Raw genomic sequence first — 20,220 nt, forward strand, 5'->3', positions numbered from 1 at the left:
CCTAAGTACCAGCATTTCCTCCTTGCAAGCACCTCCCACCACCAGCCCCCCTGCTCACACACTAGAGGTCACTGCTCCTCCCTGCTCTTCTTCAGATAAGCTCCTGGCACTGCAGGCCCACCTCCCAATGCCCCCTTGAACCTCCACCCCTTGCCATGCCTGGAGCCGCAGCCTTCCTGGCTCAGTGCTCAACCTCCAGGAGCCCTGGCATCTTTCCCCTGCAGCTGCCTCCCACAAGGACTCATACAGATCCCTAGAAGGTCAAGTGCCTGGTTGGCCTTCCCAGCTCAGCCCAGGCAGCCTTGTCCTGCGCCATGAGCTGCTGGTGCCAACCCTGGCTCACTGTGGGCAGCCGGTACCTGTGCTTGGATGAGTGAATCAGAGAAAACATGGTTATGACAGCCACAGGCAGCTCCTCTAATGAGACAAGAGTGGATGTCCTTGATTGGAGAGGCACTGGAGACGGGTCACCCTGTCGTGACATCCATTTCCACCATCCATCACCCTTTCCCATCCGAACACACATTGCCCAGTGTCTCACAGCATATATGCCTTAAGGAGAGGGCTGGGTGTGTTTTCCAGCCACACCGGCCAGGAGGCCCAGCTTTCACCTAGAGAATGTTGGCCGTGGCCGTGTGGTCCCCTGAGCTATACTGACATCGCTACCTCAGGCACACAGAGCGGTGTACTGCTTTTATGGGTAAGACAGAGAAGTCTTTCTGGGAGCATGAATGTAGGCCCATTTCATTTCATATCTGCTGTTAAAGCTAAGCACATGCTGCATACACAGTGGACCCAGACTTTGACATACCCACTGCACGGAGCTGGTGCTGCTGTCCTTCCCGAGTGACAGGCTTGCCTCACCTTCAGCTGTCCTTGCTCCTAGGGTGGTGGTGAGATTCCAGGAACCCAGGTAGCTGTTCCTGGATAGAGAAGAGCCAACTGCATCAACGTTTCACCTTGGTCTCTCCTGGCGTATGCTTGGCTTGGCCTGTGTTTTCCCAACTGGCTTGGGTGTGCAGATTCAGGAAGGAAAGAAACGGGCTGTGAGTAGGTGGAAGTGTATCCCAGCCAATGGGGCTGAACTAAAGACCTAGGCAGAGAAGAGCAAGCCCTGGGGAATGCTGAAGCCATTCTGCATGGGGAGCTGGCCCTAGCTTCTGGCAGTGCCCAAGCTGCTACCTCCTTCAGGGCTGGGGCTCTGGGGCTGCGGCTGCTTCCCTGCAGGCCCCGGGGACAGGGCAGTCACCACCAGCCACCTGCCCTTCAGGCATGCTGCCATCAGGACTGGCTAGGGGTGGCACACAACTTGAGTGTTGTCTGTTTATTTTTGTTTGTCTTTCTTGTGTTTCAGGAAAATGTACTTAGCTGTTTTTCTGTAGAAGAGGTAACAAAATAACAGGTCCCAGAGGTCTGAAAGCAAAGCCAAGTGTTCTAGATTTCTCCATCCCCATGTTCGGGTTTGGGGATGTATTGAACTTTCTGAAGTGGTTGCCAGAAGGACCACTACTGTGCCATCCATCCCACTCCCATCAGAAGCAGGACCTTGGTCAGAGGAACTGCAGACCTGGGTAGCCAGAGGACCAATTCTTGACACTCTTGAACCTGTGCCCAAGCACATGCCCGCCTGGGGATGTGTCTTGCTGCCCCTGCACAGCATCCCTGCCTGTAGTCTCAGCCAGCAGGGAAAGTGTGAGACTGTTCCGTTGTTGCGACTGCATTCTACGTAAAGGAAAACCTCAAGACCCAAGGACAGCTGGCAAAGGCCTGCTTGGATTGCCCAGAGCTTGGGATGGATTATATCGACAAGTAGTGCCCACAACTCAGAGTTCCAGTGCAGCTGTCGCTTCTCTGTCCCACACTGCCCAACACATGCCTGAACTGTGTGCTTGTCTGCCTTCTGCATCAGGTCCCACACCCAGCCCAGGGGAGGAGCCGGGCCAGGGCCCTGGAGAGAGCTGAGCTGGTGAAAGGGGCTGGCTGTGGGCAGTGTCTCTCTTCCCAGACTGCCTGATTCATTTCCCCAGTCCTACAAGTAGAGGAACAAGTACAGTGATTCACAAGCCCTCTTGCTCCCAGCAGGGGAGGTGGCTGGCTGTGGGTCAGTCCCTGCTGTTCCTTCCCTGGGTAGTGACTGAAGCTGGCAGTCCCCTTGCCCCTGCAGCTGAGCCTAGCACAGACACACCAGCCTAAGGCCTTCTGTGGCCTGCTTAGGAAATGGGCACCACTCATTCATTCCTGTCCATTCACTTGGGCATTTGTTTCCTTTGTAAATGTGTATTAAGCGTTTACCCTGTCCCTGGTGTGGCTCCGTTTTTGCTACTCTAAGGATGCTCTATCATCCTTTGGCTACCCTGCTCTGCTTGACCAGATGGGACATGGAAGCAGATGGACTCTCGTTTACTGATGTAATTCCTGTGACTCAGCGCCAGGGTGGCAGGGGTTACCTGGGAAGGCCATATCCTGCGAGCCTGGAGGGGTGTTGTGGGAATCAGTTAGCTGTTGCCGCTGTTCAGTGAGCCATATGGCATCTTCAGACCCCAGCGTGATGTGCCGTGACTACAGAGGACTGGTCCTGGCCTGGGATTTCACCATCCAGTCCTGGCCAGCCCCGTGGTCATTCGGTGGTGTGGTCTGTGTCGGGTCCAGTGACCTTTGGTCCTGCAGATGCTGCTGCCCCAGTGGACACCCCAAAGCTCTCCCTATGCGACTCCCTCCTCCCCACTCTTGTAGCCTCTGACTTAGCCAATTGGGCTCACCACACAAGCAGGGGAGATCCCCTGCCCAGATGTTGGCCCACTCTGATCCTCATTGCAGTCTGATTGCCCAGCTGCTGACCAGCTCGGAGACCCTCTTCTTCCTCTGTCCCAGCCACTCAAGAGGACATGCATCCAGAAAAACCAAATAAAGCACAACAAAAAACACCACATAACAGCTGATCTGGTATCTCAGTGGGACATTCCCTATTGTCCTTTGTCCTCACTGCCTGAGGCCCTGGTTGCTGTGAGCTGTGTCACCAGCAGGGCTGAGTGACTTGCAGCATTGGGGGTTTCTTTGCTCTGGTGAACAGGTGTTCTCCCTTGAACGCACACCACCCTAAGCCCTAAATCAGGCACCGCAGCAGCCCTAGAAACCGAGGGGCCCAGGCTCAGCTTTGGGGGGCCTCTCTGCTCCTGTTCTGAGGCAGGCAAACTGCTCCCTCTTGGGCTCATTTTTTCTGCTTCTGTGAAATGGGGCTCATTCTGACCATGCTAGCTACACAGCGCAGGGAGGAGCAAGTGCACTTGCATCCATGAAATGGCCAGCAGGGCAGGGCACCGCGGTCCCAGTTAGGGTGGGAGGGAAGCTTGGTGGAGACTCCGCAGTTAGAGACTGCCAGGCAGCTCCTGGCAGCTGCTAGCCCCCCCCCCCCCCAGACGCGCCCGGTGCTCTTTGGGGTAATGTCCGAATATCAGCGTCTACAAGGACTGAGCAGGTTCCGGGCTGCCTGGAAACCAGACCTCTGACTTGTTGGCTGGAATCCATGTTGCTTTTGAATTTCAGAGGCTCTTTTTCTTTTCCTTTCTGAAATGTGCTTGAGAGGATGGTGTGTGTGCGTGTGCACGCATGCACGCACACCCGCGGGAGCAGACTGTGTCTGGGATGCACATGGATTTCCATGTGTGTACATTTCAAGATTGACACGTGCCCTTCTCCCTCTCCACATGGTGCTGGGGGTGAGGAGCTGTCTGCTCTTTTCCCCACTGGGATCCTTCAGCCAGCCCGCATGCTGGTGATCTGTGGGCCTGGCAGGACAATGTGGAAACCAAGTCTACACCTAGTAAAGCAACGTCATCAGGTGTGGGGTAGTGACACCACCCACACCTGCTCAGAGGGCTGGGCATGGTCCTGGGCCCGTGCAGGAATGAGCCATTTGTCAGCTGCAGGGTGGGGTATACATCCTAGAACAAGTGCATCTTAGGGCTTGTCGGCTCCAAGCCCTTCTAGCCAAGCTAGCAGGTTGTGCTACAACAGCCTTGCGTTTGGTACCACAGATGGCTGGAATGGAAATGCATGGCACGTGCAAGACAAGCATTTCAGATGCAAGTCAGAGAGGCAGTCAACGGAGCAGAGTTGGATGGGGTATCTCCAGCCGAGCGCCCGCACTATCTGCTGCCTGGGGTTTGTCCCTTCCCATGTTCCCCTCCCTCTTCTGGGGTATTGCTGAGCAAAGGGCTTTCTGGATATGAAACTCAGGAAACTCCTCCCCAGGTTTTGTTACTGAGTGATATCAGATGGGGAGAACCCAAGGAGCACCTCGCCTTGGTGTCAAACCAGGAAGTTCTCCTGAGTGTCCCCATGGGGGAAGGTCAGAACCCCTCACCAAGTTATCCAGATGTGGGCTGTCTCCAAGGCTGTGTGGTTCTTCCCCCCTTCTCCCTTCGGCCTCTTTCCCACGCATAGGCTTATGGCCACTCTCCTCCTTGGCTTGTGAGGTGATTGGTGTCCTGGTACGTGCTTCATCCGTTCAGCCAGTACGTCCTGGGTGCCTCCTTCTAGAACAGGTGGGCAAAGGAGGACGACAGACAGCATCGTTCCCATTTTTATCACCTCATTTCTGGCATCAGGAGGGGCCTTCAGCTGATGATGCTGCTGTTCTAGGTGTAGACTTGGCTTCCCACTTTGTCCTGTCGGGCGCACAGATCACCAGCATGCGGGCTTGCTGAAGGACTCCAGCTAGCTGCCCTCTGTCCATGGGTGTACCATGGCAGTGATACTGTGTCAGCCTCCACACTGGGTCCCCAGGGTCTGTCTCTCTGAGTCACTACTGCTCTCCCTGCAGAGTGGCGGCAAGGAAGTGGGGCCAGGATGATCTTGCAGGATGAAGACATCACCACCAAAATTGAGAACGACTGGAAGAGACTAAACACATTGGCCCATTACCAGGTGAGGCGTTGGTGGGAGAGGGGAGGAGCTAGCCAGCTCAGCATTCTCCCTGGGAATCCCAGCTCCCAGGCTGCATGCCACGTCCCACCCCCTCTTCACCTGAACTGCCTGCCCCCAGACCGCCCGCTCAAGAGAAACAGAGCTCCCCCAACTCCGCCAGCAGTCACCCTGCTGTCTTTGCAGATTGGATGCCAGCAAGCATGGTTCCCACCCTTAGTCCTCCGTCTCTCTGGCAAGACATCAGCTACCCCATAGAACCAAGTGAGTCCCCACTTGCCCTGCCTTGCTGGGCCCAGACCCTGAGATGCCCCTTCCCTGCAGGTGCCAGATGGTTCTGTGGTGGCGTTGGTGTCCAAGCAGGTGACAGCCTACAATGCAGTGAACAACTCCACCGTCTCCAGGACCTCAGCAAGCAAATATGGTAAAGAGCTCCCTGCATGTCCTGGGTGGGGGTGAGACTGTCCTTGGCAGCTGCTGTCCGCCTGGCCATGCAGCTGCCGAGAAAGCTGCACTGGGCGAGGGCTCCTGGCTGCAGCAGGCAGGGACGCCTACCCTCCTACCCTGTGCGTGCCTCCTAGAGTCTGGGAGCAGCATCTCCCTTCCGCTGTGCTCATTATCTCACATCAGGTTCATAACAATCCAGCGAATTAAATAATGATTATTTCCTGCTATTATGCAGATTAGGAAATTATCACCCAGACGTAGAGAGGCTGAAGGAGCGGTAAAGGTCACACTGCCGTGACGCTGGCGATGGGGCCTGGGGAGGACCTGGAGCCATGAGGGCTGGGGTGTGGTGACCGTGAGTCACGCTGTCTGGCTGCCACCTGTGTGCTTCTGGGCCAGTCCCCTGACCGTGGTAAGCTTCGGCTTTCCTCCCGGCAAAGCAGACGGAAACAGTCGTCGCAGTCCAGGGCCTGCCCAGCGCACACAGCGCAAGGTTGGACTGAATCCCCTGCACCTGCTAGGTCCTCTGTCACACCTGGCAGGCTCAGCTGACAAGGCAGGAGGGTGGGCCCAGGCCAGAGAGGAGGACAGTGTACCCTGTCCCTGTGCAACTGGCACCCTTCATTCAGGCGCATGGCCCACCTGCTCTCTCATGTGTACTCAGCCGGAGACATGGAACACATCCTGCCACGAGTCGAGAATGCTGAGTAGGAAAGGGCAAAGGCAGAGCAAGCTGCCATGTCTGCAGAGTGAGTCACTCAGGGTTGATGCCATGCCAAGCACAGGCAATGGGTGGGCAAGGTCAGCCTCGGTGGGCTTCCTGGAGGTGGTGGAGGGGGTTGTACCAAATCCAGGGCAGGTTGCAGGGAGAGTCCGACAGCAGTTACTGTGGTTCATACCAGCCAGGGCTGCACCACCAGCTCTCTCACGGGCTGGAACCATCCTTGCATTGGCAGAAAACATGATCCGGTACACGGGCAGCCCCGACAGCCTCCGCTCCCGGACACCCATGATCACCCCCGAGCTGGAGAGCGGGGTGAAGCTGTGGCACCTGGTGAAGAACCATGAACACGGGGACCAGAAGGAGGGAGACCGGGGCAGCAAGATGGTGTCTGAGATCTACCTGACACGGTTGCTGGCCACCAAGGTACCCCAGCGGAGGCCTGCAAGGCCTGCACCCAACCACTCACCATGCTGGGAGCTCCCTAGCTGGTCCCCGTCCTGTCCACCACCCAGGACCAGCCCCAGGAGGCCTCCCACCCCGGTGCTGCAGGCCAGACGCACCCAGCTGCCAGGCTCTGTGACCCCGTCCTCTCCCTGTGCCTTCTCACTGCTCAGCCCACAACCTCCCTACCCCGTGTCCTTCTGCTGTGCTGTGTGGAAGGGTGGGCTTCTTCTTGGGGTGGGCACTCACAGCCTGGGGTTCCAGTAGCAACCTCCTAGGCACCGTCTGTGATCCTAGCTTTGGGGGATGTTCCCTGCCCAGTTTCCCCGCCTTCCCTCCACATGTCTGTTAGCATCAGTGCAAAGCGCTTGAGTCAGTCGGCAGTCTGCGAGCAGCAGGAGGCCTGGAAGACTTATAGTGGACAGAGGGTGAGGGCAGGGATGCTGACCAGTCAGGACTCCCCCTCACCGGAAGCCCACACTCAGAGGGTGCGGCCCCTTCCCCAGGGCACGCTGCAGAAGTTTGTGGATGACTTGTTTGAGACCATCTTCAGCACAGCCCACCGGGGCTCTGCCCTGCCCCTGGCCATCAAGTACATGTTTGACTTCCTGGACGAGCAGGCTGATAAGCACGGCATTCATGACCCGCACGTGCGCCACACCTGGAAGAGCAACTGGTGAGTGGCAGGAGGGGGTTCTGGGGCAGGGTGGGGGGCGTTGGGTGGCTGAGCATCCCGCCAGTGCAGCCAGGGGCAGGCTCCTCCCTCGGCACTGCTCAGCCTTGCCTGTCACATTGCCCTGCTCGCTTCCTCTCTTGCTTCCTTCTGGTCAAAGGCGCCTGTACCTTTCTGTCTGTCATCAACTCCCCAGGCACCATCAGCGCTGAGTCGGGTAGATGAGCCAGTGTCCCAGCAGGCCACTTTCCCATGAAGATGCCACCTGGGCACTGAAAAGCATAGCCTCTGTTCTCCATGAGCCCGCAGATAGTAGGAGACAAGGTTAGCCAGCCACGTGCAGACACGAGCCAGGGTTGAAGACACACTCTGTTCTTATGGGATGGGGTGACATCTGATAGCCACTCACAGCCAAGTTAAGAAGTGTACCCGGCATGCTGTGTTCATGTCACAGCTCCTTTCCCAACCGCTGGATGGGAGGTGTGCCCCTGGCCCCGCCATGTGCCTCTGAGCCTGTCACTCTAGTGTTCTCTGCCATGACACCCTCTCTCCTTTCTGCTCCACCATCCTTTTGTCTCAGTGCTGTGCGGTTCGTCTCTCGGGCTGCCACTGCAAGGTCAGACATCAGCATTCGGCACTTGTCACTGGACTTGGCACTGGCTGGGGCTTGGGAGCTACTGAAAGGAAGCAGGACCCACAAGGCCACTGCTGCATTGAAGTGGGTTTATAAGTAACTGTGTCGCTTCCACGGTTGCCTGCCTGCATGTGTCGCCTGGCCCAGGTTGCTCTCCTCCAGGGCCGTTGTCCAAGGTAGTTGAGTCCATGACCCAGGGCCTGCTCCTGCAAAGACCAGCACAGCCCCAGGGCACAGCCAGACACCAGACAACCAGTCCTGAACCCTGGGTTCCTGGGGTTCCTGTGCCCTCCATCTGAAGTCCTATGGGCCACCTGCTGCCTTCTGATGCCCACCCCTCTGGGAAGTGGTATTTCCTTCTTTCCCCAGGGTTCTTCCAAGACTCACCAGCTACTTGTGTCTCCCTGCTTCTACCTGCCCCTGAATATCCCCAGCCTTGAGGATGCAGGCGATCTCTGCCCAGACTCCTCTTGGTCCCCAAGCCATCCCTCAGTGGCCCAACACAGAGCCTCACTTGGCCTAGCTCTAAGCCGTCTGCTTTCTGCCTGTCCTGCTGGGGCATGGCCACCGGGGGTGCTGTGTGTTCCTAGCATGGAGTCAGATGCTTTTTATGTATTCATTTCTTTTCAAAGATTTATTTATTTATTGAAAGAGTGGCATAGAAGGAGAGAGCTTTCATCCCCTGGCTTACTTGTAGGCCAAAGTCAAGAGCCTGGAATCATTGCAGGGTGCAAGCAAGATCACACCAAACAAGCCTAGGGTTTATAAAGGAGTCTTTATGAGCCAAGCTTGGTGATAGCAGGGCCCGGTAGAAAGTGACAAATGACAAGTTTATGTGATTATCCAGTCAAAATCAAAACTCCATGAGGAGCAAATGGTCATTGCCCTGAAGTCCACCTGTTAAATCAAAAACCTATATCCCAGCTTCTCCAGCAATAGAAGCTATCCTAAGAGACATGCAGCAAACAGCCTGGACACACTTACAAAGCTGCAGATGTTCACCGTCCCCTGGCTTCTCTGCCCACATTCCATCACTGCTAGGCCTCACCTCTCCTGGAACTCTTGAAAGTACACAAAGTAGAAATACAAAGATCTTAGCATTAGCAGCTTTACTGTCAAGCCCAAGCAATGAACAGAGAGTAAGGAATACAGACATCCAGGGGCCATGCTGTCCTCAGAGTCTGTCCGCAGGAAGCCAGAGAGCAGGTGGGCACTGGGGAGGCTGAGAGTCTGAGTGCCAGAGTGACAGAGCACAAGGCCAAGAGAGAGAGCCTCTCCCTACCATGGGCCTCTATGGGGGTTTGCGGGGGGCATGATTATGCAACACTGCAATACAGGTTCCAGATGATGATAGGTGAGCGTCACAGGTGGGCAGGAGGGACCACACAGGTGGGGGGTGGGAAGCTTGTGACCCTGAGCTAGCTGCCTACCCACAACAGAATTCCATCAGCGCGTCAGGGATGCCTGGCATGGCATCTGCTGCTTTCCCAGGAGCATTAGCAGGGAGCTGGATCAGAAGCAGGGTAGCGAGGCCTCAAATTAGTGCTCTAACATGGGCTGCCTGCATTGCAGGCAGCTGCTAAGCCCACTGCACCGCAACTCGTGTGCTCTTCCAACGCTCTGCTGTGGCCACAGAAAGTCCAGGTTCAGCTGCCGGGGCCCCTGGGCAGTAGATTGCAGCAGACATTCGACTCTCTCCCCAGACCTCTTTCCCTGACCCTGGCCTGTGTGAGTACTAGTTAGTGGTTCATTCAGCAAAGATGAGATCTGCCTGTTGACTTGGAATTCATTGTCCCTGATGCAAAAAGGGTGGATTTTTCATTCCTGGCCCAAGGTGTAACTCACTCTCTCCCCACCCCCTTCACCCCACCTTTTCTGTTTTAAACCAACCTCCTGCTCATTTAACCTGAGTGGCTGCAATCAGGCAGAGCTTAGTGCACCACTCTTGTTAATAATATGTTAATATTTCATTCGGCTGTAGCCTGGGGTGCCTTGTAGCTTCCCTGTGTGATGTACCTGCCATCATCAGCTGCTGGAGGCAGAGGCGGGTGGGGGGAAGCAGCCAGGGCAGGAATTGTGGAGTTCCAGGGCGGATGTTCCAGACGGCAGTCCTGGAAAACTAGGGAGGTGTAGGGCAGACCTCACAGCAGGAAGCTTGGCATCCCTCAACCCCAGGGCCTGGCTCCAAGTCTCCCCTTGGGGAGCAGGGGCCGCTGCACTGACTCCCACCTTTTGGTATTGGGACTCCCTGAGCCACCCGAGGGTGCATGCCTGTTGTTTCCATGGACTTCCCATGATGAAGCACCAGCCAGCACACATTGGGGCACAACACTGAGCCCTGAACTGCACACGTGCAGGCACCCAGTTGTCGATTGGTGGAGTGGCAATCTTGCCTGTTGGGCTCACCGTTGTTTATAATGTGTGCTCTTTGCACATACTGGCTGCTGGCTTATTTAACAAGTACAGAACTATCGCACCCTATTTTGGAAATACTGGAGTTCAAAGAGTTGACTATCTAAGAGGCAAGCCAGGAGCATACCAGTGTTGTAGCTATTGCAACAGTGAGAAGGGCTGCCAAACAGCAATAAAATGTTGGGAGATGTGGCGGCCGGGCAAGGCAACAGGAGCAGAGGGGAGGACGGTGTGCTCCCCAACCCTCCTCACCTGCAGCAGATGCCAGGGGTCTCGCCGTGCCCGGTGACCGTTCTAGCAGCAGGTACAGTGCCTCAGTGGCCCTACGACAAGGCATGATCCTTCTCTCTGTGCTGAGTCCGCTGCTGTAGCACAGCCTCCACCCTTTACCTTTGAGCCTCACTGGGCTTGGGAAGGCTCAGACATGCTTCACAGCTCAGCCCACCCATGTGCCTCTGGCAAGGCAGCCTCCTTTGGTCTCTTTTTAAACACTCCATGTTCTGGTCTAGAGAGCGTTCTTAAGCAGTGTTGAGTCTCCAAGTCCTCTCCTGGACTATCTTCCTTCTCTCTTCCCACAGTTTGCCCCTGCGGTTCTGGGTCAACATGATCAAGAACCCACAGTTCGTGTTCGACATCCACAAGAATAGCATCACGGACGCCTGCCTGTCTGTGGTGGCTCAGACCTTCATGGACTCCTGCTCCACATCGGAGCACCGGCTGGGCAAGGATTCGCCCTCCAACAAGCTGCTGTACGCCAAGGATATCCCCAGCTACAAGAACTGGGTGGAAAGGTGAGTGCTGGCCAGGGAGCTGCATGAGAGCCCTTGGCTGGATAAGCACCCGAGAGAGGCCCCCTGCCCTTGCAGCTTGTCATTCTCAAAGCCTCATCTCACATGCCATGACCCCTGTCGGTCATGTTATAGAAACATCACTGAAATAAGACTAGGATTTGGGCCCGCAGTCACAGCTGGGATATGCCTCCTTGTGCTGGAGGCCCCAGAGCTTGGTGCTGGGGGAGCCTTGTTCCTTGCTGTAATCCCCAACCAAACAAAGCATGCATTTCAATATGCAAGCAGGCATCCACATGCGTGGAACATACATGCACACACAGTCTGAAATAATAGGGTTCCAAGGGATGGAATGACCTTTAGTCAAAGAGAGGCTGGAGGCACACTGCCAACTCTCCTGTCTGTCTGGCCGTCCCTGTGTTCCAACGGTCATCATTGCTGTGGGTCACTCCTGTGCCTCCCACAGGAGGTTACAGGGCTTCTGGGCATCCCTGATGGAGACCAGGCAGGTGAGAAGGGACAGGCTCATGAGGGAGGGGGTGTGAACACATTGATGTCTGCAGGGCTGGCTCTGCTGGAGTGAAGCTGACCGCTGCTGAACTAAAGGGCTCTCACCGGGGAGCTGGGCGAGCTCAGGGCAAGGCGCTGCTGCGGGCTCTGTGGTTATCCTGCGAGGCGCTCAACTGCCTCCCCGCTCAGCAGGCACCAGGTCACTCAGGAATGGCATTGTTTCCCTTGTGAGGCTCTAGCCCCTTCCTCTGCTGATTCTGGTGGGAGGGTCCATGAAGCCGAGTGCTCCTTCAGCTGGTGATGAACCAGTGATGCCCCTCTCAGCCCCGGGAGGCTGCTAAAGCCTGCCTAGCTCCGTGGAAGGAAGGGAAACTAGAGCACTCTCCTCAGGGTCCACAGCCTGGTCCCCAGCTGCCCCTCCAGAATGAATGGCTGCCTCCAGTGCCCTGGAGGGGAGTGCGCTGCCCTGCTGCCTGAGCTGCCAGGGACTCGCACTGAGTGACCTGTTGCAGGAGGCCATGCTTTTCTCACATTTTGGGGGCCTTGCATATGGTCAGAGCTGAGAAACGGGGTTGACCGGGGCTGCTGCTCTTCAAGGCTGGTGAAAGAGGTGAGTACAGGCTAGGACTTTATGGTAAATAGCACTCATGCTTCAGTCAGCACTTTCATAGTCCAGAAAGTTCTTTATCCTCTAATTCATCCTCCCATTCCTCACCAGTCCTCCTCCACATCCCCATCGTTAGGTGGGTTACCCGCCCACCTCCCTGTCTGTGCTCTCACCCATCACACCTGCTCATCCAGCCTTCCCACCCTTGCCCCACCTTCCCCACCTCATCTCCGTCTCCACCCACTCTCTATCCTCCATCACCTTACCATCACCCCATCCTCCCATCCTTCCTCCTCACCATCCTTCCTCATACTCGCACCCTCACTCCTGCTCCATTCTAAACTCCTGGTGATACCCATGTCTGTCGCCCAAACCGCCTCAGTCTTCACTACCTCTACTAAACCTTGCTGGCTTCTGCCTGTGGTCTAATCTACACAAATGGGGAGACCCTCTCTGTTTCCCATTAACAGCTATCTTCTACATTTATCTCGCAGGACAGCAGTCAATAATGTTGTCATTCAGAACATGACCCGTCTCATGACCGGTTGTAATTTTACCAATAGTGGTGCAGTTCATGTCACTTGGCAGTGCTGTCTGGTTTCAACTTGGAATTTTCATGGCTCTCCCTGTGGCAACACTGGCCTCCCTCTTCCCATGTCAGCTGGCTTCCCAATGTAGGAAAGGAGTGAAGTCACAGCTGGCCCCTGGGACTGGGCCGGGGGTATCACACGCTTAAATGCCATCCATCACATGTGTCATGGTGTGAGAAGGGCTACGAATTTTAAGTGCTTAAATATGCTTCCTAAGGAAACAGTCCATTCAGACATAAAACTGTGGCAGGGCGCCCTGGGAGCAATGCAGGGGAGCTATAGACATGTCATTAACGTATGCATTAATCCAGGGCCAGACACTAATGATCTTCATCACGGTTCTATTGGGCACGTGGGATACATCAGACTCCATCCTTTCCTCAGGCTCGCTGGTGGAGGAAAACACCAGCAGGTGCCCAGAAGGCCCTGTGAGCTGTAACAGTGGAAAGGGGGAGGGGTGCTGTGATCCAGGCCCTGAGGCACCGGGTCCAGAGTGATGAGCTAGTGGTTGTCATAGGAAAGGACTCCCCTGCGGCACCTCAACATGCAGGAGCTGGGCACATCAGAGCGCCAGGATCAAAACAGCCTTCACTTTGCTTGGAGGTTTTGGATGGGGGCGCCAACACCCTTCCCATCAGAGACCACCTCCCTTGTCGTTCGGAGGCTCTCCCAAAGGCAGAGGCCACACCACCCAATGTGGGCCTGCGGTTCCTGCCAACATCACTGCAGGTGGTCAACAGTGGAAAATCCACCCGAGACCTTGTCTTTGGAGCAGCCCCCCAGTACTGATGCCAAGCCCCCAAGGGTGCTGGCATCTTACCTACGTGAGCAAACTCAGCTACGGAGCTGGATAAAGCCAGCCTTCCACCTGCCGGGCTTTGGCCAGCTTAGGAGGGTCTTGGGGGTGGGGAGGGGATGACTTGGAGAGCACCAGTCCCTTGTGAAGAAAGGCAGAAATCTCACGGAAGCCAGCTGTCACCACTTAGCCCGCTGATGGGAGCCTGTGTGGGAAGTTCTTTGACATGGGTTGATTGGCGTCTGCCCATCATGAAACGTCTCAGCTGAGTCTGGCCAGAGGCCAGTGCAGCAGGGTCAAGGAGGGTGCCACACAGGGCAGCAGGTTCGGGATGCTGGCTCGGGTGGGTGGGCCTGGCAGAGCCCTGAGGTTAGGTGTGGGTGTGGCCAGGGCAACAGCAGAGCCCCACAGAGAGGCAGGGCTGGAATGGAAAACAATGAGAAAGCGAGCACGTCTCCAAGCCTCCCATCTGTGAGGACGTGGGGCTATTACCCAAGCTAGACCCTGTGGTCAGCCCATCTGTGGACAGTGCATGGCCACTGAGATGCACCGAGCCAGGCCAGCCCTCTCAGTGCAAGGGCTGCTGCACGTGGACCTGGCCTCACTGTCAGGGAATGCAGGGCACTGCTGAGGGTGTGCTGGGTGTGGCAGAGGGTCCCTCAGCTCCAGGCACAGCCCCGCCGTCTTCCTCTCTCTCTCTCTCACACACCTGCTTTGTAAATATTCCCCTTGGATAAATTGGGCCTGGGCTTCCAGGGCCCCACCTCAAGGAGAGCCTCAAGTGAGGGGACCAAGTGCTGAGCATCTGCTATTGGCTAAGAGGCGAGGAGGCTGCCTTCATCTTGAGACAGCATCCTAGCTGTGGCGCTCATGGGCTCCGGGAGCCACCCAGGAACCCCAATGACTGTCCTCTTTCTGGGAACCCCTGCGCAGAGGCTCCGGTAGTTTGCAGGTCTGTAGGCACAGAGTGGGACTCTAGCCGCAGCTGTTATGGAAGCCTCATGATTGGCTGTTGGATGTGGTGTTAACCTTGCCCACCCCTAAGGCTTCCTGCGCGTAAGTTTCACTGGGCAGACAGCTGCTCTTGGTAGGCGCCTGGCCCTTGAGGGGACAATGACACAAATCTCCTGCAAATGGCAAGGTTAGGAGCCACGACTGAACCTACAGGTCTTGCTCTGTAAAACAGAATGCTGGCATTTATGGCATCCAGGGAACGGTGGCAATGAATTGAAGCTCTTGCTCAAAACTTTGCGCCCGGGAGGTCACTAAATCACCCAGCAGGTGTGGCGGCTTGCGGGGCGTGTTTGGGGATGGGCCGCAGACCTGGAAGGCATGCGGCAAAGGAACCCAAGTGAAGCAGGTCTGGGAACCAGGGAGCCTTCCGCTGTGAGGGTTCTGGAGCTGAGCTGAACGGCTGAAGGTGGAGGACCAGGACTGTGATGACCTCTGAGGGCCTGGGCCATCACAGCCTGGGGAAAGTCCAGGCCTCTGAGAAAGGCCACCTCGTGAGATTTTAGTCTGTTGCCCGTCACTCATCTCAACAGCATATCATATGCTGGGATTCACCCCCCACCCCAACTCCAACCAGCCAAAATTCTGTGTGTCCTGCAGAGGGCCTGGCATTGCATCTGGTGTCTGCTGTGTGGCGTTTCCCACCAGCCTTCCCAAGGGAGGCTTTCTCTCTACCTGCTTTTCCCTGGTTCCAGATGCCAGGACAGATCTGGACCCAGTGGGCTCTGGGTCAGGGCAGAGTGGCCATCCTGGTCTGCACCTGCAGAAACTGCTCCCTGGGACAGCATGGGCATCGCTGCATTGCAGGCCCTTGCACGTGTGGTGGGCACAGCTCAGGAGTGCCACCCCTCACCTCACTGCCAGGCACCAGTGCAAAAGGGCCCAGGGCTGAGAGGCTGGAAAAGGCATGGGGCCAAGGAATGGAGTGGGACTGTCCTGAGGCCTCTAAGGATAGACCCTAGTGTTTCTCTGGCCAAGCCCGGAGACTGGCGCCGGCACCGTTCCAATGCCAAGAGGAGTGCCTACCCACTACCTTGGTGCCCAGTGCCTTGCCGGCCGTTTATCCCCGCTGCTGGCAGCTTCCCCGCCCTGCGCAGGGCCTGCTCTGGTCTGAGTGGGTGCTCTCCCATGCCACCCATGAGCCTGAAAGAGCGTAGGAGAGGATGGAAGGGGCCATCTTTGTGGGGCCAGAGGCCTTCCGGTTCCTCATTAGGAAACCACACCACTCCCCTCTGGCAGGGGGTGCCGGGGGTTAGTGCATAAAATGTCAAATTACAGAAATTAAAAATGTAAATGCTGGCATCTAATTAAGCAGTTGACAGCAGTGCACAGCTGCAAGTGACAGAGATTGATTGCTCTATGCCAGCCTTTCTCCCCCGCAGCCCCCGGCCCCGCCCCCTCCCTCTAACACCCCTCCACCCAGAGGGAAAGCAGAGGTATCAGGAGGAGCCCTGGCCCTGCAGGAAGACACCTCCCGTGTCTGGGGAATGAGGTATTAAAGGGGCATGAGTCTGACTGGGCCCCTGACTAGGGGCAGGGTGGATGGCTGAGGCCTGTGTCCACCCCGCGGTGGTGCCTTGGTGACCCTGCCTTGTGCGTCTTCTGCAGCTGCAGCTACCCCAGGAGCCCAGGCATCTCAGCTCAGATGCCCCCTCCCTGCAGCGCAGGTTGGGTCTGTGGCCCACAGACATGGCGCTGGGAGGCCTGTCTCTCCTAGCCACTCCAAGCTCATGACTGCAGCGTCTCCCCTTTCCCGCCCCTCGGCAGGTATTACTCGGACATCGGGAAGATGCCGGCCATCAGCGACCAGGACATGAACGCATACCTGGCTGAGCAGTCGAGGATGCACATGAACGAGTTCAACGCCATGAGCGCCCTCTCTGAGATCTTCTCCTACGTGGGCAAATACAGTGAGGAGGTGGGCCGCCTGCTCGGGCCCTGGGGCGCAGGGCGCGGAGGTGGGAGGCAGCTTCATGCCACCAGGTGCAAGGACATCCGACCCACTCTGCCCAGAGGACAGTCTACCAGGCAGGACACAGGGAGTGAATACTGTGAAATGCTCCACCCTACAGCTCTGTGCTTCACTCTCCTCAGACACAAAGATCTGCTTCTTTTATGTTTGTTTTTAATCCACTCTCTCCAGTATTTCCACTTTTCCATTTTCTGATTTTATGTTTAAAGATGTATCTTATTTATTTTGAAAGAATTATGCACAGAGAGAGCCCATCTGCTAGCGCACTGGCCCTGGCCTTCAGCTCCTGAAACGGATACAGTGGCTGGGGGTGGGCTAGACCAAAGTTGCGAGCCAAGAGCCTCCTTCCAGTCTCCCACGTGGGTGCAGGACCCAAGGACTTGAGCCGTCCTTTGCTGCTTTTCCAGGTTCCTCAGCAGGGAGCTGGATAACAAATAAAAGAGCTATGGTGGCTTAGCCTGCCACATGACCATGTCAGCCCGCTGATTTAATCTTTCAGCAAGCACTGCCCTGCTTCCACGAGCAAGCCGTATGGTTTGGTGGAGCTTGGTGTGGAATAGAACAGGATGTGGTAGAGCACAATCAAAGTTAATAAAATTCAGCTAAGAACAGAACAGAAGAAACTCTGCTTTTCCTTCTCTTGATAAAGAGAAAGCCCCTCCTGGAGGAAATTGCTACGATAGACCCTAATTCTCCTGGCCAGTACAACGTTTCTGTGGGAGTTTTCTTGGCCATGCTGCCATAGAGCAAGTGGGTGCAGAATCCAGGTCCCTGGCATCCAAGCCAGCCCTCCTTGGAGCAGTAGGAACAGGAGAGTCCTGCACTGTCTACTTGGTCACAGCCTCATAACCCAAGGATGGACTATGAACTCAAGACTCAAGAATCAGCTGTGGGAGTCCACTCCGTGGACGGCATCATTCTGTGGCCCTCAAGTCAGGAAGGGCCAGTGGGAGTCTTAGAGGGAAAGGCTTCCTTGATGTCAGTCTGCAGGCCAGCACTGCAGGTCAGGGCAAGCCAAGGAGGCTAATGGAGAAGGTGCCACAGCTTGCAGCCAGCTTACCCTGGAAGGAACCTTCTACCTCCAATCACACTTGTCTGCTCTTGCTTTTAAAATGTTCCCATCATTATACCAGGGGTGCCCCAAAATGCCAGATCTTGGCCAGCTCAGAAGTGGGCAACTCTACGTTAAATTTAATGATTAGAAATACATAAACGCTGTTGTGAAATCCAAAATTCAAGGAGCCTCCTTTGAGCCTGTGGCTTCCGCCTTCCCTCCCTTCCCTGCCTCTGCACCCACCCAGTCTCCACTGCCAGTTGATTCCAGCCATTGGTCGTGTGCTTCCCATGAAGCAGGCATTGTACTAAGTGCACTCCTACGTGTGCTCCCTCCATCAGATCAGGCTTGGATGGATAGGGAAGGCCTAAGCGTCTAGAAAAGAGAATGTGGATTCAAAGACTTGGTCTGCTTCGCCCTAGATCTCCCAGGCAGAGACTGGCATAGCCACCACTCAGCCACGTCCCCGGGTCTTGCGGAATTCTAAGACATTTGCACATGCACTCACCGATCATCTGATCTCAGAAAAGGCACAGCAGACCTATGCTCAGGGTTAATAACCAGAAGAGCTGTGCTCTTACTCTTTAAGAAGTATTTTTTTCACAACAATGTTAAACAAATGAGCTTCCCAGTTTGTAAATAAAAGGAGCTAAAGGAAAGGAAGGATGGGACTCCTAGATCCATAAATCCCAGCCTCATTGGAAGGGAAGCCACATGCTGTTTCCCCTGCAAGTTACTGTGGTGTCTATACACAGACGTCATCAACAAAGTGGTGCCCTATGTTGGCTGTTAACTGTGGGCAGTAGACACCTGTGTTTGGTCGGACATGGTGCTGCGTGTGTTGGCATCTTTGCTGCTTGCCAGCTGGGTGCTCACACTGCATGCCCACACTGCCTGCTTGCCCAACAAGCCCTCTGCAGGTGGTGTGTCTTCCACAGTGTGTGTATGTGTGTGTGGTTGTGCCCTATGAACACAGACCCGTGCTCACAAGTAGTAACCTCCCTGCTCTTGTCTTTGCACAGATTCTGGGACCTCTAGACCATGATGACCAGTGTGGGAAGCAGAAGTTGGCCTACAAACTAGAGCAAGTCATGGCCCTCCTGAGCTTAGACAGCTGAGAACCGTCCTTTCCAGGGCCACCCTGGAGGGAGGGACACACCAAGCCGTGCCTCAGTCTAGATTATCATCTTTACCAAGTGCAAGTCCGACTGGCATCAGCAGCATCCCCCCGGGCAGCGCTGCCCCTCTCTCTCCCCTCACCCCCACGTCGCATCTCTCCCTCCTTCCTGACTCCCCCATCTTTCAGTTGCTCTGTCAACAAGGCTGGACCAGGTCACTGACTCTACATTGGTTCCAGGACTGGCCAGAATCCTTCTAAGGGACCTGACCACAAGATGCCAGTGGAGGACTGCTCCTGCCAGCTAGCCCCTTTGACCGGCCATGGGGCCCAAGCATGGACAGAGGCTGTTTGTGGGCTGTTGCTTCATCTTCCGCTTTGAGAGGGCCCAGCTGCAAATCTTGGTCTAGGGAAGAGGCTGTGAGCTCAATGTTACCTCCACTGGGAAGACAGCACCATACACCCGCTTTCCCACAGTGTCTTGTCCCAGGGATCAGTCAGTGATCTTGGTGCTTTGCAATTGCAAGAGGAACCACACCTTCCATGGATGCCAGAGCAGGGAATGTGGGATCAGTGGAAGATGCTCCTCTAGGCCATCTCCCAACTGTTGGGTCATCTCCTGGAGACCTCCTGTCCCATTACAATCTCCGTGAAGCCCCTCGGAGTGTCCTGAGGAACCAGCATCTGCTCAGCTGGTGGGAGAAAGAGTGACAGTGACATTCCAGCATGAGGCACTCCCAACTAACAGCAGAGGGAGAAACGGAGAGAGCTGCATCTCCTCCAGAAAGATAATCTGTTGTTTTTCATGAATCCCAAATCCAAATGTTTACGACCATAGTCATGATTGCAGTTCATGCCAGAATCTGGAGCGCTGTCTAGAGAAAGCGCCTCCACCTGCCTTCAGCATCCTTCCTTGGAGGGGTCAGTGTGGAATGTGAAGGGACGTGCACCCAGGAGATTCTACCTCCAGCCATCTCCATGGCTCCCTCCTCGCCATCCCTCCTGGGAACTGCATAGAAGGCTGGGGTGGACAGCCCACGTCCTGTTCCCCCTGCAGAACCTGGTGCCATTGCTATGCAGTTGATGTTGTCACTGGACCGTCCAGACCTCCTTGGGACTTAGTTCATCAACATCTTTCTCTATAGTTTCTTCTTCCGTCTCATCTCTTCGGCGGTAGCCATGGACACAACTGTACACAAGCACAGGGCCCCGAGACAAACCGAAGTACGCCGGCCAATCTCAACTGCCTGGCACGGCATGTCCGGGACAGACAGGCCTTGCTGGAAGTGAGAGGGAACATGAGGTGGCCTTGGCCTGACAGCCATCGGTCCTTCTGTCCTTCCATCTGGGGATATGCCTTTTGTGTGCGTGTGCCAGTTGGGCAAGTGTGCCCTCAGAGCCAAGGGCCAGGTGAGCAAGGACAATGGTGAGAGGTATGCCGCTGAAAGGTCTTAGGAACCTGTAGGGGACCCAAGATGCCTTCTGGTCCTGTCTCTTCCATGAGCAGGAATCACTCCTGGT

The 20,220-nt window shown here is 55.8% G+C and overlaps 1 protein-coding gene across 1 annotated transcript in view; it reads left to right on the forward strand.

Annotated features, from left to right (window-relative positions):
- Positions 1 to 19,930, forward strand: part of PLXNA4 (plexin A4) — a 302,382-nt gene extending 282,452 nt beyond the window's left edge. Inside the window, exons 25-32 of the mRNA XM_004598181.2 lie at positions 4,823 to 4,926; positions 5,248 to 5,347; positions 6,327 to 6,517; positions 7,042 to 7,211; positions 10,833 to 11,045; positions 16,324 to 16,474; positions 18,605 to 19,052; positions 19,083 to 19,930. Coding sequence (XP_004598238.2) covers positions 4,823 to 4,926; positions 5,248 to 5,347; positions 6,327 to 6,517; positions 7,042 to 7,211; positions 10,833 to 11,045; positions 16,324 to 16,474; positions 18,605 to 18,700 — 1,025 coding nt within the window. The 3' untranslated portion in view covers positions 18,701 to 19,052; positions 19,083 to 19,930. The remainder of the gene's footprint in view (positions 1 to 4,822; positions 4,927 to 5,247; positions 5,348 to 6,326; positions 6,518 to 7,041; positions 7,212 to 10,832; positions 11,046 to 16,323; positions 16,475 to 18,604; positions 19,053 to 19,082) is intronic.
- Positions 19,931 to 20,220: the final 290 nt, after the last annotated feature.

Source organism: Ochotona princeps, chromosome 25, assembly GCF_030435755.1.
Source record: "Ochotona princeps isolate mOchPri1 chromosome 25, mOchPri1.hap1, whole genome shotgun sequence".
In the NCBI taxonomy this organism is placed as follows: Eukaryota; Metazoa; Chordata; class Mammalia; order Lagomorpha; family Ochotonidae; genus Ochotona; species Ochotona princeps.